This window comes from Saimiri boliviensis, chromosome 11 (genome assembly GCF_048565385.1).
Source record: "Saimiri boliviensis isolate mSaiBol1 chromosome 11, mSaiBol1.pri, whole genome shotgun sequence".
NCBI classification, from domain to species: domain Eukaryota; kingdom Metazoa; phylum Chordata; class Mammalia; order Primates; family Cebidae; genus Saimiri; species Saimiri boliviensis.
In genome coordinates, this window is record NC_133459.1 from 52,333,393 (window position 1) to 52,353,313 (window position 19,921).

The window sequence follows — 19,921 nt, forward strand, 5'->3', positions numbered from 1 at the left end:
TATTTTTGTGGTGAGTCAAACAAAAATAAATGTAAAACATATAGATGATATTTACCTTAGGGTGTGGAGAATACATGTCCCAGAATAAACTTGAACTATGTATCAGTAGTAGTAGTAGCAGCAGTAGTAGTATTTTATTGCCAGTCTCCAAAGCTCAGGCTCCTCCTTCTTTCTTTGACGTCCCTCTCTGGAGCCAGCTGCACTCCTGGTTGGCAGTTTGGTGGGCTATCCTCTGCTACCTTCTTCTTGGGGGTGAAATCTCAAATAAAGGCTGATGGAGAGAGAATGAGAGCCAGGAAGGAAAACTCACATCATATTGCAAAGCGTGTAATCTAGACTTTTTAAGTGTATTTTCTCCTTTTTTTTTTTTTTTTTTTTTTTTTGAGACGGAGTTTCGCTCTTGTTACCCAGGCTGGAGTGCAATGGCGCGATCTCGGCTCACCGCAACCTCCGCCTCCTGGGCTCAGGTAATTCTCCTGCCTCATCCTCCTGAGTAGCTGGGATTATAGGCACGCGCCACCATGCCCAGCTAACTTTTTGTATTTTTAGTAGAGACGGGGTTTCACCATGTTGACCAGGATGGTCTTGATCTCTCGACCTCGTGATCCACCCACCTCGGCCTCCCAAAGTGCTGGGATTACAGGCTTGAGCCACCGCGCCCGGCTGTATTTTCTCCTTTTTAAACACTGCCTAGATTTGTTACAAAGACTGACTTAACCCTGTGTCTGTGACACAGAGACAGTAAAATAAAATCTGTGCGTGGAGGTAAGGCTCCCTAGTGCCTTATTTCCAAGAATATGAGGAAGAGCCGGGATCAAAGGCTTTTCACATAAATACTTATGCGAGGCAATAGGTAAAGGCTTTAGAGTCAGACAAATGGGGATGTGAGTCCTGGCTCCCTGCTTCATAGCAGGCTGATTAGCTTGAACTAGTAACTCAACCTCTGAGTGCATCATTTTTCTCGACTGTAAAAAGGGGGATAACAGTGTGCACTGTTTTTTTGTTTTTGTTTTTGTCACTCAGGCTGGAGTGCAATGGTGGGATCTCGGCTCACTGCAACCTCTGCCTCCTGGGTTCAAGCAATTCTGCCTTAGCTTCCCAAGTAGCTGGGATTACAGGTGTGTGCGCACTGTTCTTTATTTCTATGAACCTATCTCAATTGAGCCCCCTCCCTTCAAATAATGTAACAGTCATTAATACTCCAGGCACTTGATAGGATTATACTTTGTGGCTCCTTTTGAAGTTAGGTGTGGTCATGTAACAGTTCTAGCCAATAACATGTAAGAAATAAGATATATCATTTACAGGTGGAATTTAATTGCCATTCCGAGACTCTCCAGACCTGTCTTTCCTCTCGCACACTGATCAACAGTATTTGAGATGTTACTCCATCACCCCAGATGCCTGGGTGACTATAGTGAACAGGCTCCTGCCAGCCTGGGATTAACTTATAACATGAGCAGGAAATAAAACTTTGTTGATTTAAGCTGCTGATAGTTGACAGTTCTTGATTACTTTAGAAGAACCTAACTTATCCCCAAAGATACCAGTAGTGAATCAATAAACACAGTTATCTGAAGAGGACTTGAAAAGTCCTTGAAAAACTTTTTGTATGCATCACCTTATTAATTCACCCCACCAGCAATTTGCCAAGCAATGGGTATCGTCGGGGCACTTTGCTAGGCTCTGTGGGGGAGACACAGGAGCACAGTCTCTGCTGTGAGGACCCTTCTGTCAAGTACTCAAGGCCTCATCCTTAGACACTCTCCTCAGCCACACTCCCAACCAGTGCATGCACCTGGTAGAAATGGCTTTATTCATTTTTAGCTTACAGCCTGTTCTTGGAAAATGGATGAAGACAGGGAGTATAGGTTTAAGAAAATAAAGCTGCTCTGAGAGATCCTTCATCCCCCTCACCAGCACATCCTGTTTATTTTTTTCTGCCTCATACCTCTGCTTAATCTGGACTCTCCGCGTCTTCAAATTCCACATAGTCCATGAAGCCCTTCCTGCTGAATTCCTCCTTCTTCTAAAAACCCTAGAACTCTATCCCTTATTGAGTGTATCCTGCCGTCAGTAGCATAGTAGAGAAAGAGCAAACTTGGAAGCCAGACAGTCTTAGGCTTCAGTCGTAGCTTTGCCCCTCCCTAAATGAGAAGGCTAGGGACCAAGCTTTGGTTGGGTGCTTATTATATGTTGGACACTCTAAGTCATATCATATAAATTTAATTATCACACTTGTCCTTCAAGACTGATTATATATATGATATTATAGAGAGTAACCCAAGCTAAGAGAGGTAAAATAAAGCACAGACTCACACTCAAATCTATTTTAACATTTCAGCTCTTTTATACAAATAATTTTTCTGTGTGGTCTATCTTGCTTGCTTTTTAAAAATATATATATATAGTTACAAAGATTTGTATTTTTGTTCTAGTAATTTCCTTTTCTTTTTCCCCGAGATGGAGTCTTGCCCTGTCATCCAGGCTGGAGTGCAGTGGCGTCATCTCGGCTCTCTGCAATCTCCACCTCCTGGGTTCAAGTGATTCTCCTGCCTCAGCCTCCCGAGTAGCTGGGATTACAGGCATTCAACACCGAGCCAGGCTAATTTTTGTATTTTTAGTAGACTCAAGGTTTCACCATACTGGCCAGGCTTGTCTTGAACTCCTGACCTCAGGGGATCTGCCTGCCTCAGCCTCACAAAGTGCTGGCACTACAGGCATGAGCCTCCGTACCCGGCCTCATTTCCTATCTATAATATCTTTTATCCCCTCCGTTTGGGAGAGGGGTAGTGATTGTCTACTGTTTTCCTATTATGAACAATATAGACATTATTTAGTAACTTCTTTCACTTCCCCTTCTTCTCCTCCAGCAGGTGATTTGAAGCAAAGTTCTTTTGCTGTATCTATAAGGCAACCAGCAGGTTTATTGTGCTTTAAAAATGCTCTCCCCGTTCTCCTTCCTCTTTTTTTAGTAGATTCATTTTAAGAGCACACAACCATTACAAACTCTATTTTCTCCCTCCTAAGCATTACTTGCTCTTAGTTCTTCTACATGTGAACACATATTTAGTGCTCACCACCTACTGTGTCAATGTCTTACCAGTCATTTTGGTTGTCTGAAGTATGGTCCCTAGAAAGTGCCTCAGAAAGGTCTCATGGAAATATTCCATGTGATCTTCCATGCTGATAACATCTTGTCTGTGGCCAGTTTGGCTAGATGTAACAAATCCTTAGCTCTTATTTTCTTTCTTTGGGTATCTTAAATATGCTACCACTCTCTTTGGACATAAACAGTGTCACCAAAAAGCCTGACGACAATCTAATTTTCTTTTTCTTTTCTTTTCTTTTCTTTTTTTTTTTTTTTTGAGACAGTCTTGCACTGTTGCCCAGGCTGTAGTGCAGTGGTGCGATCTTGGCTCGCCGCAATCTCCACCTCCTGGGTTCAAGCAATTCTCCTGCCTCAGCCTCCCAAGTAGCTCAGACGACAGACGTGTGCCACCATGTCCAGCTAATTTTTTTTTTGTATTTTTTAGTAGAGACGGGGTTTCACCATGTTGACCAGGATGGTCTCAGTCTCCTGACCTCATGATCCACCCACCTCGGCCTCCCAAAGTGCTGGGATTACAGGCGTAAGCCACCGCACCTGGCTGACAGTGTAATTCTCTTTGCCATATAAGTAAATTTGCCTTTTAGCCTGAATGCCCCAGACATTTTTTTAAACACATTAATTTTCCTAGACTATCAGTGTTGATCTGTGTTGATTTCCCTGGGTATGAGTGTGCATATTCTATATGTAGTCTTTTTTTTTTTTTAGGAAAATTTTAATTATAGGTTTTAAAAAACGCATTCTCCTCCTCCTCCATTGCTTTTGTTTCTTCTTTGGACATCTATAATAGATCCTTAGAAGTGCTCTGCCTATCTTCCATATTGGTCACTTTTTCTTTTCTTTCTCTTTTTTTTTTTTTTCTTTTTTTTTTTTGAGACAGAGTCCTGTTCTGTAGCCCAGGCTGGAGTTGCTCAATCTCGGCTCACTGCAACCTCTGCCTCCCAGGTTCAAGTGATTCTTCTGCCTCAGCCTCCTGAGCAGCTGGGATTACAGACGCCTGCCACCATGCCTAGCTAATTTTTGTATTTTTAGTAGAGTCGTGGTTTCACCATGTTGGCCAGGCTGATCTCAAACTCCTGACTTCAGGTGATCTACCTGCCTCGGCCTCCCAAAGTGCTGGGATTACAGGCATGGGCCACTGCAACCAGCCCATATTGGTTACCTTTTCTTAAGTTCTTTGATTTCTCTTTATTCATTCTGGAATTTAATCTGTTTTCCTCCTTTCTCACTTTTTATTCCCTTAAAGCATTATCTGTTGTGCTTATTCACTCTAATATCCCTTCTATTATAATTCAGCCTTCATTTGGGAAATGAGTTTTCTCTTTTCTTTCCAATTCTTTCCTGAGTACTATTACCTAATTTCTGCCTTATAATTCTGATTAGTGATTTTCTTTCAGATCCTGTACCATTTTCTTATTTCAGCTCATTTAAAAATATTAAGTTATGGTTTTTATCTGGCTTTGTGAGCATGACTGTCTAGAATGCTTTCATTACAATTAGGGATGTTATTCTGCTCCTTGTTCTAATTTTTCATTTAACAACCTCATTACAAGATTTGACTGCAATCCTTTCTGTTGCTCTTTTATACATGAAATTAGTTTTCCTGCACATTTAGGAGGAAGAGGTGGGGCAGAATACCTTTTCTCAATTCAAGCCTTTACAGCTTCCTACTCTGTTTTCATGACATGTTCAAAAGTACAGCGCCCTCTTTCTGACATGGCTCTGTTTCCCTCCCCGACTCTCATCTGGACTCCTCTTTCCTTTGCCCCAGATATCCGTGGCCTGCCCTCTTTGTGTTTTGCTCCCTCTAGCTTCTTCGGACCTTACTGTGGACCCCTTGTGTGTATGCGCTGCAAACTGGGTGTTACTGTTCTCCCACTTGCCCACTGCGCTTTCCAGGGAGCACCTATTGGCTGTTTGGGGTGCTCCTATTTTCCAATTTCATAGACACCCTATTGCTATCCTGTGCTTCTTTCCATAAAAATGCCAATATTGTGTAAGTCTTGGTGCTGCCAGAAGATTCCTTCTACTTGAATTTTTGGTTCTGTGAGGATACCTTTCCACCTTTTGTTGCAGATGTCGATGTGTTTTGATTTTGCTATCTCAGATGCCCTGTTTTTATGAGACAATTCAGGGACTTTCAAAAACTATGCTAGTGCCACTGCCATCTTCCCAAAATTCATTTCTCTCAATTCTTTGTGTGATACCAACCAATGAAATCAAGCTGATAATGGACAAACCACCATCAAGTTTTCTAAAAGTAATGGTTCCAGGCTGTAGTGGTTATCCGTCTAAAACCCATTCTCTCTTCCTTCCTCAATGACAGTATTTTGGTTCATTCAGGGTGACAGTGTGGCCAGCTAAAGAGCACTTCCCAGCCTCCCTTGCAGCTAGGGGTAACCAATAAGACATGAGCTTTCCCATTACAAGGCAGGCCAACTCCACTAGCTAACCCCCTTTTACCCTTTCCCTTCCCACTGCCTGTCAGGAGCTGAGCTGAGCTGGAAGAGCTGAGCTGCCAGGATTTGGAATAGAGTTAAGACAAGTAACAGCAAGCCTTTCATCACTTACCGTGATAGTATAAGCAAGAGGCTAACCAGGAGAAAGTGCTGGCTCCCCTAATGTTCCATTGCCCACCATGGACCAATGCCAGGCCAGGGTCAAGTGGACCAGTGCAAACGTGGAGATGGTCTCACTGCCAAGTGATCCCTAAACAAAAGGCTCCTCCCATTTCACAGGCTTGGGGGCTGAGAAGAGAAAGAGGGGAAACGGGTATTCGCCAGTCTGCCCCCAGATAAATTGGTCTCTGCAGAGACACCTGAAAGAGGCTATGGCTAGGAGGCCTCCAAACAGAGGTGCCTGGGTATGAAATGCAGACATGTGTAAGAACATCCTTGACTACAGTCCCTTCAGATATGCATGACGCTGGCTGGGCACCCAGTCTGGTGTGGGCAGGCAGCTTTTCCCAAGGGGCCTGTGGGGTAAAGCCTTTGTCAGGCCTGAAAGATCAGGCATGGGCTTTTGGCCTGGAACCAGACTCCATACCACCCATACTTTGCTGGAGATAACACAGGCATCTTGGGAATAGACAACAAATTCATGCTAAGGACTGCCAAGCAGAAGAAAAATAAAAAGAGATGGCATCATGGAACAGCCATGTTAACCTCAGATTACCTCTAAATTTCTATTTACACAGGAAAGACAAAACGGCTGACTTATTTAAGCTACTGCTTCTCAGGGTTCTTTTCTAGCTGAATGTAATTCATAAGAGCTGCATGGAGGTCCCAAGGGCAGTGGCTCCCAAATGGTGGTGCTGGTTGGTTCATGAAATTTTCACCGGTCTTGGCTAGGTGAGAAAAAGTTAAGTCAGTCAGTTTTCCATACAGCTAAACTTATCAAGGTTTTAGTACTAAGATTATGCCCCTCCAGATTATTTGATATTATAATGTCCTTTCTTCTCTAAAGATAATGGTGCTAACTGACAATGCTGGCTGTGTCTGAAACCCTTGCTTAAAAATGAAATCCTGGGGCCGGGCACGGTGGCTCATGCCTGTAATCCCAGCACTTTGGGAGGCCGAGGCGGGTGGATCACAAGGTCGAGAGATCGAGACCATCCTGGTCAACATGGTGAAACCCCGTCTCTACTAAAAATACAAAATATTAGCTGGGCATGGTGGCTCGTGCCTGTAATCCCAGCTACTCAGGAGGCTGAGGCAGGAGAATTGCCTGAACCCAGGAGGCGGAGGTTGCAGTGAGCCGAGATCGCGCCATTGCACTCCAGCCTGGGTAACAAGAGTGAAACTCCATCTCAAAAAAAAAAAAAGAGGCCGGGCGCGGTGGCTCAAGCCTGTAATCCCAGCACTTTGGGAGGCCGAGGCGGGTGGATCACAAGGTCAAGAGATCGAGACCATCCTGGTCAACATGGTGAAACCCCGTCTCTACTAAAAATACAAAATATTAGCTGGGCATGGTGGCTCGTGCCTGTAATCCCAGCTACTCAGGAGGCTGAGGCAGGAGAATTGCCTGAACCCAGGAGGCGGAGGTTGCGGTGAGCCGAGATCGCGCCATTGCACTCCAGCCTGGGTAACAAGAGCGAAACTCCGTCTCAAGAAAAAAAAAAAAGAAATCCTGGCCAATTTATTATAGAATCTCTAAACATATTTTTGGAAAAATTTACCGGTGATATTGACTTAAAAGTACTTGGTAGCTTGTAGTCCTAGCAACTTGGGAAGTTAAGGCGGGAGGATCCTTTGAGCCCAGGGGTTTGAGGCTGCAGTAGGCTATGATGGCTCCACTGTACTCCTCCAGCCTGGGCGGCAGAGCAAGACAAAAAAAAAAAGTACTTAGTAATAAAACTAAATTCCTCCTCAGATGGAGAAGACTCAGGGGACAAAAAACAGCTGTCTTCAAATATCTGAAGGGAATAAGGCTCAGACTTGTTCTGCCAGGCCCAGGGGCAGAGAGCTAAGACCACCCAGTGATGGCTGCTGAGGCACTTCTGACCGGACAGGCCATTCAAAGGAGGAAACGCTGCCTGAGAGAGACGGATGCTGGTAGCCCCCGAGCAGTGATCACTGGACTGTAAGATCCAGGAGATCAAGAAGCTTGTCTGTTGTGTTCACTGTTCTAGCCCCAGTACCTACAACAGTACCCAGCACTTAGTAGGTGCTCAGAAGATATTTGTTGGTTAATTAATGGGGGGATATTCAGCATTTGATGGGAGGTTTGCCAAGGTGATGTTAAGCTCATTGCAGCCTGATTTGTATGTTTCCTTTACCTGCATGGTCAACCTTAAGTCCAAATGTGTCTTTGTAGCTATCTCAGAAATACATAGGGAACTTTGTCTGGAAGAGGATGATACGGTTTGGCTCTGTGTCGCCACCCAAATCTCATCTTGAATTGTACTCTTGTGGTAGAGACGCAGTGAAAGATACTTTGAATCATGCGGGCGGTTCCCCCCCCACCCCATACTGTTCTCATGGTACTGAGTAAGCCTCAGGAGATCTGATGGTTTACCAGGGGGTTCTGCTTTTGCAGCTTCTTCATTTTCACTTGCCGCTGCCATGTTAAGAAGTGCCTTTCTGGCCGGGTGCGGTGGCTCAAGCCTGTAATCCCAGCACTTTGGGAGGCCGAGGCGGGTGGATCACGAGGTCAAGAGATCGAGACCATCCTGGTCAACATGGTGAAACCCCGTCTCTACTAAAAATACAAAAAATTAGCTGGGCATGGTGGGGTGTGCCTGTAATCCCAGCTACTCAGGAGGCTGAGGCAGGAGAATTGCCTGAACCCAGGTGGCGGAGGTTGCGGTGAGCGGAGATCCCGCCATTGCCCTCCAGCCTGGGTAACAAGAGCGGAACTCTGTCTCAAAAAAAAAAAAAAAAAAAAAGAAGTGCCTTTCGCTTCCCGCCATGATTCTGAGGCCTCCCCAGTTATGTGGAACTGGAAGTCCAATTAAACCTCTTTTTCTTCCCAGTCTTGGGTATGTCCATCAGCAGCATGACAAGAGACAAGTACAGAGGACAACAGAAACAGTAGGGGATCAGCCACCCTGACTATCAGAAGCTCAGCCTCCCAGATCGTACGCATTTTGAACAAAGAGTATGTTAAAGGTATCTTTGCGGTGTCACTGGTTTCTCTCTTTAATGCACACTAGCCAGGAAGTTGTGCCACCTTCAAGAGGTACTCAAAGTGCTCTAAGAGAATTTTCCGAAATTTGTCAAAATGGGATGTAGATGAACTTTTTTTTAAGAAAAGGTCTCACTGTGCCACCTAGGCTGGAGTGGCTCACTGCCGCCCCAACCTCCAGGCTCAAGTGATCCTCCCACGTAGGCCTCTCGAGTAGCTGGGACTACAGGCGTGCACCACTATACCCAGCTAATTTTTTGTATTTTTTTTTTTGTAGAGTCAGGGTTTCACCATGTTTCCCAGACTGCTCTCAACTCCTGGGCTCAAGCAATCCACCCGCCTTGGGCTCCCAAAGTGCTGGGATTAGAGACGTGAGCCACAGCTTCTGGCCGAATGTTTCTAAAACTCATGTTCCAGTCTTACAGGAGGAAAAAATCAAAGGTCCATTTTAACTCACACATCATAATGGCAACCACATTCAATCAGATTCTCAGCACAGACAAACCGTCAGGGAGAAACTTGAGGTCAAAGTCACAAAATGCAGACACAGACATCATGTGAGGTATTTATTTTGCAACCATTAGGTTTAGCGGTCCAGTATCAGGTTACCAAAGACATTTTCAAGCTCCGGGTAAATCCCCACCGAAGTTTCTATTGTTTGCCTACTTTAAGATGGCTAGCATTTGGAGAGAAGAAGATCCCCCAAGTAGTCTGTACATAATTCAGAGAGAGGACATCAGAACCTAGCATGGGTCTGTTTCAGGTATTAAGGTACCTACAGTGAAGCATGTCATTTGACTGTGGGTGGCAACGGGACAGCACTGAGCATGCTTAACCCATATCCTGGCATTTCAGTCCAATCAACACATGGTCACAATGGTCATCCATGGGTGAAAAAGAAGAGCTGAAAGACACATGTGCTGAGCAACATTTAATTTCTGCTTGTTAAACGGGTGATTAGGCGCCAGTGTGGCACCATCCAGACACTGGGAGTTTGTGCCACTCCATCAGTTCTCCTGCTGGCTCTGCTCATTTTGCTTTCCTGCAGTGGGTGCCACTTCCCAAAGAACCATGCTCCAGAAAACAAAAGAGAACTGAAAAACAAAAACAAAAAAAAAAATCATGCAGATTTTAAATCTGACGCCTTAATAAGAGGAACACAGAAACACAGACATGCACATGCACAATCCCACACTGAACCGTGCAGAAGGATAAATGGGTCTGGCCCTCTGTGCTTGAAGCTAACAGCAACAGAACGGAAACACCTGCCCATGTTTTACAGCACCACACAGCAAGATAAAAATATAATCTCTTACTTTCCTCATTAGCTGGACTTGGCTGCAGCAACTGTTTGGTTTGGAATAGCTGTAGTTGTTGGGAGATGGTCCATCTCTGGTGCATCAAAAAAGTATGCCTGTGGGAAAAGGAGACCCAGGAGGGAGTTAAAAAAACAATGGTCTGCGTAAGTGTTCTTTCAGACTCCGTGCTAATAGTGCTTTGGGGTTCTCACGACCCCTAAGTTCTTCCTACCATATTTGCCATCACACTAAACTAAGACCATCTCTGTTTACGTTTGTCTCACTAAATTGTGAGTACTTTAAAAAATTTAACTACCATGTATTGAGCACTTACTATATTACATGACTTACTCTTAAGAACCCTGTGAGGTTGTTATGATTATCCTCATTAGACAGATAAAGACATTAAGGCTCAGAGAGACTGTCATTTGATCAGGTGAACATGGCTCATGAGTGATGAAGCCAAGACTCAAAGCTAGGTCTGTCTTGACGTCAAAGCACAAGCTCCTAATCACTACCTTATATAGTCTTTCCTCCAGGGCAAAGGCTGTATCCTTCTTTTTTTTTTTTTTTTTTTTTTTTGAGATAGTCTCACTCTGTCATCAAGGCTGGAGTGCAGTGGCACAATCTCAGCTCACCACAACCTCCACCTCCTGGGTTGAAGTGATTCTTCTGCCTCAGCCTCCCAAGTAGCTGGGATGATAGGCACATACCACCATGCCCAGCTGATTTTTGTATTTTTAGTAGAGATGGGTTTTCACCAGATTGGTCAGGCTGGACTTGAACTCCTGATCTCATGATCTGCCCACCTCAGCCTCCCAAAATGCTGGGATTACAGGTGTGAGCCACCGCGCCTGGCCCTTCTTCCTCTTTGTGACACCAGCAGCCCTGCACAGAGCCTGACATACTATGTAACCAACCAATACCTAATAAATTGAACTACATCAGCTTGTTGCTAAACTAGTTAGTTGGCTTTCTGCAATGACCTTGAAAAGAAAGTGTTAGGCGTGCTTTACCTAAAAATTCTTCAGCTAGAAAAGGGTTGGTAAGTACTTCCACTCACCATCTACAATGTAACTGTCAACAGTGAGAATGAGGTGGAGGAGGGAAGACATAAGGAGAATCTTTCTGCCTGTCTCAATGTCTAGAGAAACCTAACTTGAGCCCAGGAAGATACCAATCTCACTAGCTTTGAATACTGGTTGTTCAAAGGAAAGGTGAATCATCAAGGCCCACTGAACACTCACAACACCCCCTTGGGGTCAGTGCCCTTAGGAAGGCACACTGTTAGAAAGCCACCATGGGCCAGGTGTGGTGGCTCACACCTGTAATCCCAGCACTTTGGGAGGCTGAGGCGGGCAGATCACCTGAGGTCTGGAGTTCGAGACCAGCCTGACCAACATGGAGAAACCTCGTCTCTACTAAAAATACAAAATTAGTTGTGTATGGTGGTGCATGCCTGTAATCCCAGCTACTTTGGAGGCTGAGGCACAGGAGAATTGGTTGAACCCAGGAGGCGGAGGTTGCAGTGAGCCAAAATCGTGCCATTGCACGCCGGCCTGGGCAACAAGAATGAAACTCAAAAAAAAAAAAAAAAAAGCCACCAAGCACCACTTTTCACCAGTTCTGTTCTGTATCAGCCAGGAGGGGGCACCAAAATGACATGCTGGAGCGCTCCCCCTACCTGTTGCTATTCCATATTAACTCTTTTTGAAAACTTCCCAGATGATGCCTTTCTCTGCAGACTCCCTCTAGTTTGCCAGATTCCCAGAGCAATTCCATTACTTTTAAGAGGCTCACTACCTAGGAACCTTTCCAGCAGCTGTTTTCTGGGGCAAGGAATAAAGAGTCCCTAACTTAAGTGGGGGATGGGGCTGCAGTGCTAGTGCTGGGCTCCTCCAGTTCTCCCGCAGGTGCACTGTGCCACAGCCAGGATGCAGGGACAAAGCCTTTCTTCCAGGCGACCGCAGGACACCCTTGTAAGACAGAATGAACAAGAAGGCCCAGGTTCTACAGCTGGCTCTGCTACTACCTCATACTGTGACTTTGGACAAGTTGTTCCACCCACTTTAGCCTCAGCTTTCTGATCTATAAAATTTAAGCATTAGAAAAGACTATCTTAGCTGGGTGTGGTGGCTCACACCTGTAATCCCAGCACTTTGGGAGGCCAAGGCGGGTGAATCACTTGAGGCCATGAGTTCGAGACTAGCCTGGCCAACAGGGCGAAATCCCATCTCTATTAAAAATACAAAAATTAGCCAGGCATGGTGGCACATGCCTGTCATCTCAGCTACTCAGGAGGGTGAGGGACAAGAATCACTTGAGCCCAGGAGGTAGAGGTTGCAGTGAGCGGAGATCACACTGCTGCACTCCAGCCTGGGTGACAGGGAAATTCTTGTCTCAAAAAAGAAAAGATTATCTCTTAGGGCTATTCCTTGAATAATCTTGAATCCTAAGATTCATTAATTCCACAAATGTTTGCAACAATCACAGCCATCATTTGGGGAGTACCTACTGTGTACCAGGCACATAATTGATCATTAATCTGCTCAAAAATGCTGTAACAGGCCATTTTATCCCTTTTAAAGATGAGAAAGTTGAGGCTCAAAGACATGGAGATTTTCCCAAGGCTAGACAGCTATGTGTCTGAGCTAGGATTTCAATCCAGTCGAGTCCATCTCCACTGGAGCATCTCCAGTCTGCGCTCTTCTAATTCTCCAACACATCCTGCAGCTTGGCGCCAAGTCTATGTCTAGTCCAGATCTAGGCACCGTGCAGACCTCGAAGCTGAATCAGCAGCTCTCTGCAAGTAGGGGTAGGGCACATTTCCCTGTAAAAGCCAGCAGTAACCACCTCAAACTTAGGCTTGTACATCTCCAAACATACAATAAGGATGAAGCCTCTGGGTGCTTCCTTAGTCATCCCTGCCAGATGTGTTCTGGTATAACTTAGCTAAGTACAATCACTGAGGGGCCCCTGGCAGGTAAGGGGCTGTCATATGCTTCACCGCACTAAGGCAAAAACACCAATCTGTATTCCCCAGGGGAGAGTGAGAAAGCCAAGCTGTCTGGTTCAGCTGGTGCCCCGCAGCTCAAATAACTCCCTGCCAGTTCCTCTCTCTGCCCTAACAATAATAATAGTGTCTTCCACTTACATGACTGGTCATATTTTCCATGCTGCATGTATCATTCAAGCCTTGCAACAGTAAAGATGCTGCCATGACATGCCCGATCGGCTCCTATTTCTAAGTGAAGAGGCAGGAGTCCAGAGAATGGGAAAGCACCCAAGCAGCGGGTAGTGGAGCTGGGACTGGAACCCAAGTTTCCTAACTTTTGGCTCAGCTCTTCTGCAATGCACAACATCTCAGAAGAAAAAGGAGGGGGTGGTCACTGTGGAGAACAAAACCCAGGCACAGTGGGCCCCTGGCTGGACACCTGACCATGGGATATGGTAGGTATAGACCATGTTTCATCATGCTGCCCAGGCTAATTTCAAACTCCTGAGCTCAAGAGATCTGTCTGCAACTTCCTCCCACAGTGCTGGGATTACAGGCATGAGCTACCACGCCCAGCCTGAAATGGGTTCTTAATAATAACCATGATAGCTCCCTGCTCCACTGTTCAATCTGCCCTGCTCCTATTCCTTAGAGAAAGGAGAAAGGCAATGCCTCTTCTCCTGCCTTCTTCTCTTCACCAATATCTGTCAGGTGCGTGAGGGGAAGAACTTCAGAAGAGAGATGGGGGATGCTGGTGAGGGACGAGAGATCCCAGTGAGAGCTGGTTACAATGGAAAGGTTGTTCTTAGAACAACCTTGTGGCAGGAAATATACCCATGTCACAGATTAAGAAATTAAGATTTAGAGAGGAACAGTAACATCTCCAAGTTCACACAGCCAATAAGTGACAGGGCTGGTCTTCAATCTGGGCTTATCTGACTCAAAAGCACATGCTCTCCCGAAAAAGACACCCAGACACATGAAATCGAACACTGTTTTAAATGTTGTTCACCTTAAAAGTAACCCCATTTTCCCATATCTGACTTCATTTTCAAGCTTTCGAGCTTTAAATTTAAAACTTTTAATTTCTACCTTTAAATTTAAACTTTAAACTTTCTACCTTTAAATAAAACTTTAAGCTGAGCACAGCAGCTCATGCCTGTAACCCCAGCACTTTGGGAGGCCAAGGCAGGCAGATCACAAGGTCAGGAGATTGAGACCATCCTGGCCAACACAGCAAAACCCTGTCTCTACTTAAAATATAAAAATTAGCTGGGCGTGGTGGCGTGTGCCTGTAATTCCAGCTACTCCAGAGGCTGAGGCAGGAGAATCACTTGAACCAGGGAGGTGGTGATTACAGTGAGCTGAGATTGTGCTACTGCACTCCAGTCTGGGTGACAGAGCAAGACTCCCTCTCAAAAAAATAAAAATAAATAAATAAAAACTTTAAATTTCAAAAATCTTTCTAGGTATGTGCAGAAAATCAGAAAAGGCATCCAAAAACAGAATTCTCCAATCCCAGCTCCTTAGCCCTATATAGTCACCCCTCCATATCCACAGGCTCAGTCCTCAGGCTCAATCAACCACGATGAAAAATATTCTTTAAAGATATACAAGTTAAAAAAGGACAACAAAATACAAATGTTAAAATACAGTATAATAACTACTTACATAATATTTACATTGTACTAGGTATTATGAGTTCCTGGAAATGATGTAAAGCACACAGGAGGATGTATGTACACCGTTTTTATATAGGGGACTTGAGCACCAATACTTTGGTAGAAGGTCGTGGAACCAACCACACCCCTACAACACCAATACTGAGGAAAGAATGTATGTAGACACTCATCTATCCGTATTTCCTCTAGGCAGACCCCAAATTCTAACTAGATTACTGAAATTAGGCAAAACCAAAGACTGAAGTCAAATTCTCATCATTTCACCACTTCCCATGTAGGTGAGTCTATTTAAAATGGTATTTTATTTCATAGAATCTTTTTTTTTTTTTGAGGCAGGGTCTCCCTCAGTCACCCAGGCTGGAGTGCAGGGGCACGATCTCAGCTCACTGCAACCCCCACCTCCTGGGCTCAAGCGATCCTTCTTCCTCAGCCTCCCAAGTACCAGCTTGAGGATCGCTTGAGTCACCATGTCCAGCTAATTTTTGTATGTTTAGTAGAGATGGGGTTTTTCCATGTTGCTCCGGCTGGTCTGGAACTCCTAAGCTCAAGAGATCCACCCACTTGGGCCTCCCAAAGTGCTGGGATTAGAGGTGTGAGCCAATGCGCCCAGCCCATGGAGTCGGTTCTAAAAGAACTGTTGTGTCTAACAATTTGAGCTTTTTTTAGCATTTGGATATAAAAAACATCAAAAGAATAGAGGAACGAACCCATACCAAGCAGCCCACAGAAAGCAGCACATGAAGCAACACAATTGTCATAATTGTGGCCAATGCAACACGTCGGTTATCCTCACGAACAGCTGGCCAAAATGTCATTGCCAAGACAGATCCTGAGATGCCCAGGGCAATCATGACTAGAATCCAACGAACAGCCTTCTGGGGGATAATCCACAGTATCTGAAAGAAGACAAAAGGAGGAGGGGGGAGTTCTTTGGAGGCATTTGTTCATTCCAGGCATATATGTTTACAAAGACCCCTCAGCCAATCGGCAGCTCTGGTATTTCAGTACAGGCTGGAGGAACACCACCAGCATGCAGACTGAGGCACATGCTTTTATAACAAAAGGCCCAAGATCCAGTGAAGGCACTTGGCTCCCCGGACCCTTTTCATGCTAAACTTCTAACTTCAAAGGAGATTTTTCAGGAGCACATGAGTGTTGAGCTGGAAATAATGATGCTAGGTCAAGTTCTTAGTTGAAGTTTCTACCAAGACCAGAGCATCATTCAGAATCTGCTCCCTAAGGGTGGTACTTACTGCGGTGGGGATATAAATGAAGAGTGAATATCCATAGACACACACAATCTCCAGAAATGAATAGGAGACGATGTTCATAACTTTGCTGTTTCTCCACATGAGGAAACCCCAGAGTGCAAGAGGAACCAGCCAGGCATAGGCATAGATGATGGTAGCTGCTATGGACACTGAGGATGACAGGATACAAGTTTCAATCTCCGTCATGCCTTTAATAGACCATCGGAGCACTCCAACACCTTACTGTACTTAAATCCTACCATGTCAATCGGCTTCAGTGGACAATGGAATCATGTCTTACTGGTCCGTAATCCCTGAGCTTGGCATAGTACCTGATACACAGTAGGCATTCTAGAAATGTTTGTTGACTTAATGAATCTTTAGCATTTGTCTTTGTGGTAATGATCAATAGTCTCTCACATGGTTTCTATAGTTCATTTAATAATTAACAACTAATATTATTAAACAACTGAACTATGGCCGGCGCAGTGGCTCACGCCTGTAATTCCAGCACTTTGAGAGACCGAGGTGGGCGGATCACAAGGTCATGAGATGGAGACCATCCTGGCCAACATGGTGAAACCCCGTCTCTACTAAAAAATACAAAAATTACCTGGGCATGGTGGCGTGCACCTGTAGTCCCAGCTACTCAGGAGGCTGAGGCAGGAGAATTGCCTGAACCCAGGAGGCAGAGATTGCAGTGAGCCAAGATGGCACCACTGCACTCCAGCCTGGCGCCTGGCGAGAGAACAAGACTCTGTCTCAAAAAAAAAAAAAAAAAAAGAATATATTCCAATTGTGGCCAGGTGTGGTGGCTCACATCTGTAGTCCTAACTAGCACTTTGGGAAACCAAGACAGGAGAAACACTTGAGCCCAAGAGTTTGAGATCAGCCTGGGCAACATAGGGAGACCAGTCTCTTCAAAAAATAGAAAAACTGGCCAGTATGCTGTTGCAGGTCTGTGGTCCCAGCTACTCAGGAGGCTGAGGTGGGAGGATTACCTGTGCCCAGGGAACTGGTGGCTGCAGTAAGCAGTGATTGCGTCACTGCACTCTGGCCTGGGCAATGAAGTGAGACACTGCCTCAAAAAAAAATGGGGGGTGGGGAATCAATTCCTGTTACTACTGGGCCTTGATTTACAGCTTTCCAAAAGATTATGTGGATTCATAACCTTGTGAATGTATTTAATGCCACTGAATTACACACTTAAATGGTAAATTTTATGTAACATATATTTTACCACTGTAAGAAGAAAAAGATTATGTGGATTTATATAGATAAGTGGTAAACTCATCTATACATTTCAGTAGATATTTTTGAACCCTAAAACACAAAAGCAGGGCTACAGCACCTAGAGATGGGGCCCAGGAGCTCAGTGGTAAAAAGAACTCAAGGCTAGAAACTGACAGCATTCCAAATGAGTCAAGCTATTCACCAACCTTTTCGGAATTCAGGCACATAATGGTACGTCTTCTCTCCCAGATGGATCAAGAAGTTGGAGAGATTCCCACTAATTGCTATGGCAAAGACCAATGTGGCACATATCCAAAAGGGGCCTGCAAAGGAAACCAGAAAATTCAGAAACAAGAAAATGAAGCACAAGCCTTTAGATTCTTACAGAATTTCTTCACTTCCTTTTCTGATTCTTACAGAATTTCTTACCTTCCTCTTCTATTCATGTTAGCAAAAAGAAAACAAATTTTCTAGATGGGATCAACACTTGCTAGAGGAAAATTTTCTTTTTTCAAAGGTCAAACACAACTCAATAATTAGCTGCCTTAAAGAAGGTGGGGGTTGGTATTCCAATCCAAAGGCCAAAACGCCTTCCACAATTAGGTGAATGAAGACACTGATTTGTGTATAGCTTCTTTTATTGGAGGATCACCACCGACAAAGAAAAATTCACAGGCTTTTTCTTAAGCCTTTCACCAAAATACATGAGGTAAAGACTACTTCCCTTATCTAAATGCCAAATGTTAGCATCACAGAAAAAGAAGTTAAATCAGGCAGAGCCTTCTGCAGCATATAGAAAGAGCAGGGCAAGCAGAACACTGGAGGGCAGTCGATTAAGCCTACCAGTTCACCATGGTTGTGTTTGACTGTGTGTGTCTGTGTGTGTGTGTGTGTGTGTGTGTGTGTGTGTGTGTGTTTGTATGTGTGTGTTTGTGTGTGTGTTTGCTTAAGGTTTTTTCTTTTTTTTTAATGAAAAAGTAATACAATGCACTATATACAACTACTATGTATCCACAAAAATTAAAATTAAAATTAAAAAAAGTAATGCATCTATATGGTCCAGTGTTCAAAAGATACAAAGGGAATACAGAGAACAGCAAGCTTTCTCCCTCTCTGTACCCTGGCTCTGTTATCTCCTCTCCCTAAAGCTCACCAAAGTAACCAGTTTCTGATGAAACCTGCCAGGAATATTCCACTCATGTATATAAGCAAATGCCTCTGCACACTTTATATAGATGATTTTATATATATATATATATACATATATATATACATATATTTACATATATACATATATATGTATATATATATATATATACTGAGCACCATACTTTGCAAACCCCTTTCATTATTTGCTTGATTTCATGAACATTATCCTTATCACTCCCCATCTAGAAAAAGTACTATGTAGAACAAATACAATCTTTTTTTTTTTTTGAGACGGAGTTTCGCTCTTGTTACCCAGCCTGGAGTGCAATGGTGCGATCTCGGCTCACCGCAACCTCCGCCTCCTGGGCTCAGGCAATTCTCCTGCCTCAGCCTCCTGAGTAGCTGGGATTATAGGCACGCGCCACCATGTCCAGCTAGTTTTTTGTATTTTTAGTAGAGACGGGGTTTCACCATGTTGACCAGGATGGTCTCGATCTCTTGACCTCGTGATCCACCCGCCTCAGCCTCCCAAAGTGCTGGGATTACAGGCTTGAGCCACCGCGCCCGGCTGAACAAATACAATCTTTAGATTGAAAGAGTTTAACAAATTTTATGAATTTAATTTTTCAATTTCACTAATATTTTGCAATACCCTTTGAGATAGTTTCAGATACCTTGACACATCACAAAAGTACAAACATTACTGTCATAGGAGAGATGACTAGCAGAAACAGATTAGTGCTTTTCAAAGCGAAACACTGGCTCCTGAGGTGGGAAAAGGAACACAGGCTATCAAATGGGATACTTCCAAAAGTCACCAATATGAGTTCTCCACAGATTGCCTCTTTACTGAAAGCTCTCTGCTGTAGCCAAGGACTAAATCTCAAAGTATTATCCTAAGTGCCCACATGTAAGAGTGGCAAAAAACAAACAAACAAAAAAAATGCACAAGACTCCCATAGCCAAAAAGCTTTGTTGAATGAATGAATAAAACTGACCGTGTGTTATAGATGGGCTGAGACCATCCAAGCATATGACCACAAGTGGCCAAAAAATTAACTTACAATACCCATATAACTAGAAAACCAAAAATATCATGTACTCTCAGCCATTATTTACTAAGTACTCACTACCCTCTGCTGGGGACACAATGATGTGCAACAGAGACACAGTCACTGGCTCAGTGCATCCATACACTGTAGGGAGACAGCCAATAAACTATCTAATCTCAGAGGGTGGTACAGGGTGCTTATGGGAGCATATAGGGAGGGCACAAAACCTAGAGAACAGGATGCATAAGCTGGGATCTAAAGAAGGACAGTAGTTTGCCAAGTGAGGACAGAAGAGAAGAGAGGTTCAAGAAGAGGGAACAGCAGGAGCAGAGACTCTAAAGTAAGAGATTACAGTTCGAGGCTGTTTCAGATCAGCCTGGCCAACATGGTGAAACTCCATCTCCAGTAAAAATGCAAAAATTAGCCAGGCGTGGTGGCACACGCCTGTAGTCCCAGCTACTTGGGAAGGCTTAGACAGGAGAATCACTTGAACTCAGGAGGTGGAGGTTGCAGTGAGCCAAGATTGCA

General features: G+C 44.3%; 1 protein-coding gene across 4 annotated transcripts in view; it reads right to left on the reverse strand.

The window, feature by feature from the left end:
- Positions 1 to 9,287: 9,287 nt before the first annotated feature.
- YIPF1 (Yip1 domain family member 1) overlaps positions 9,288 to 19,921 on the reverse strand; it is a 31,761-nt gene continuing 21,127 nt past the window's right edge. For all 4 annotated transcript variants that reach the window (XM_074380856.1, XM_010348798.3, XM_074380857.1 and 1 more), the window contains 5 exons: positions 17,399 to 17,515; positions 15,963 to 16,129; positions 15,423 to 15,605; positions 10,051 to 10,148; positions 9,288 to 9,828 (listed from right to left, as the gene is read on the reverse strand). In XM_074380856.1, coding sequence (XP_074236957.1) covers positions 10,059 to 10,148; positions 15,423 to 15,605; positions 15,963 to 16,129; positions 17,399 to 17,515 — 557 coding nt within the window. In that variant the 3' untranslated portion in view covers positions 9,288 to 9,828; positions 10,051 to 10,058. The remainder of the gene's footprint in view (positions 9,829 to 10,050; positions 10,149 to 15,422; positions 15,606 to 15,962; positions 16,130 to 17,398; positions 17,516 to 19,921) is intronic.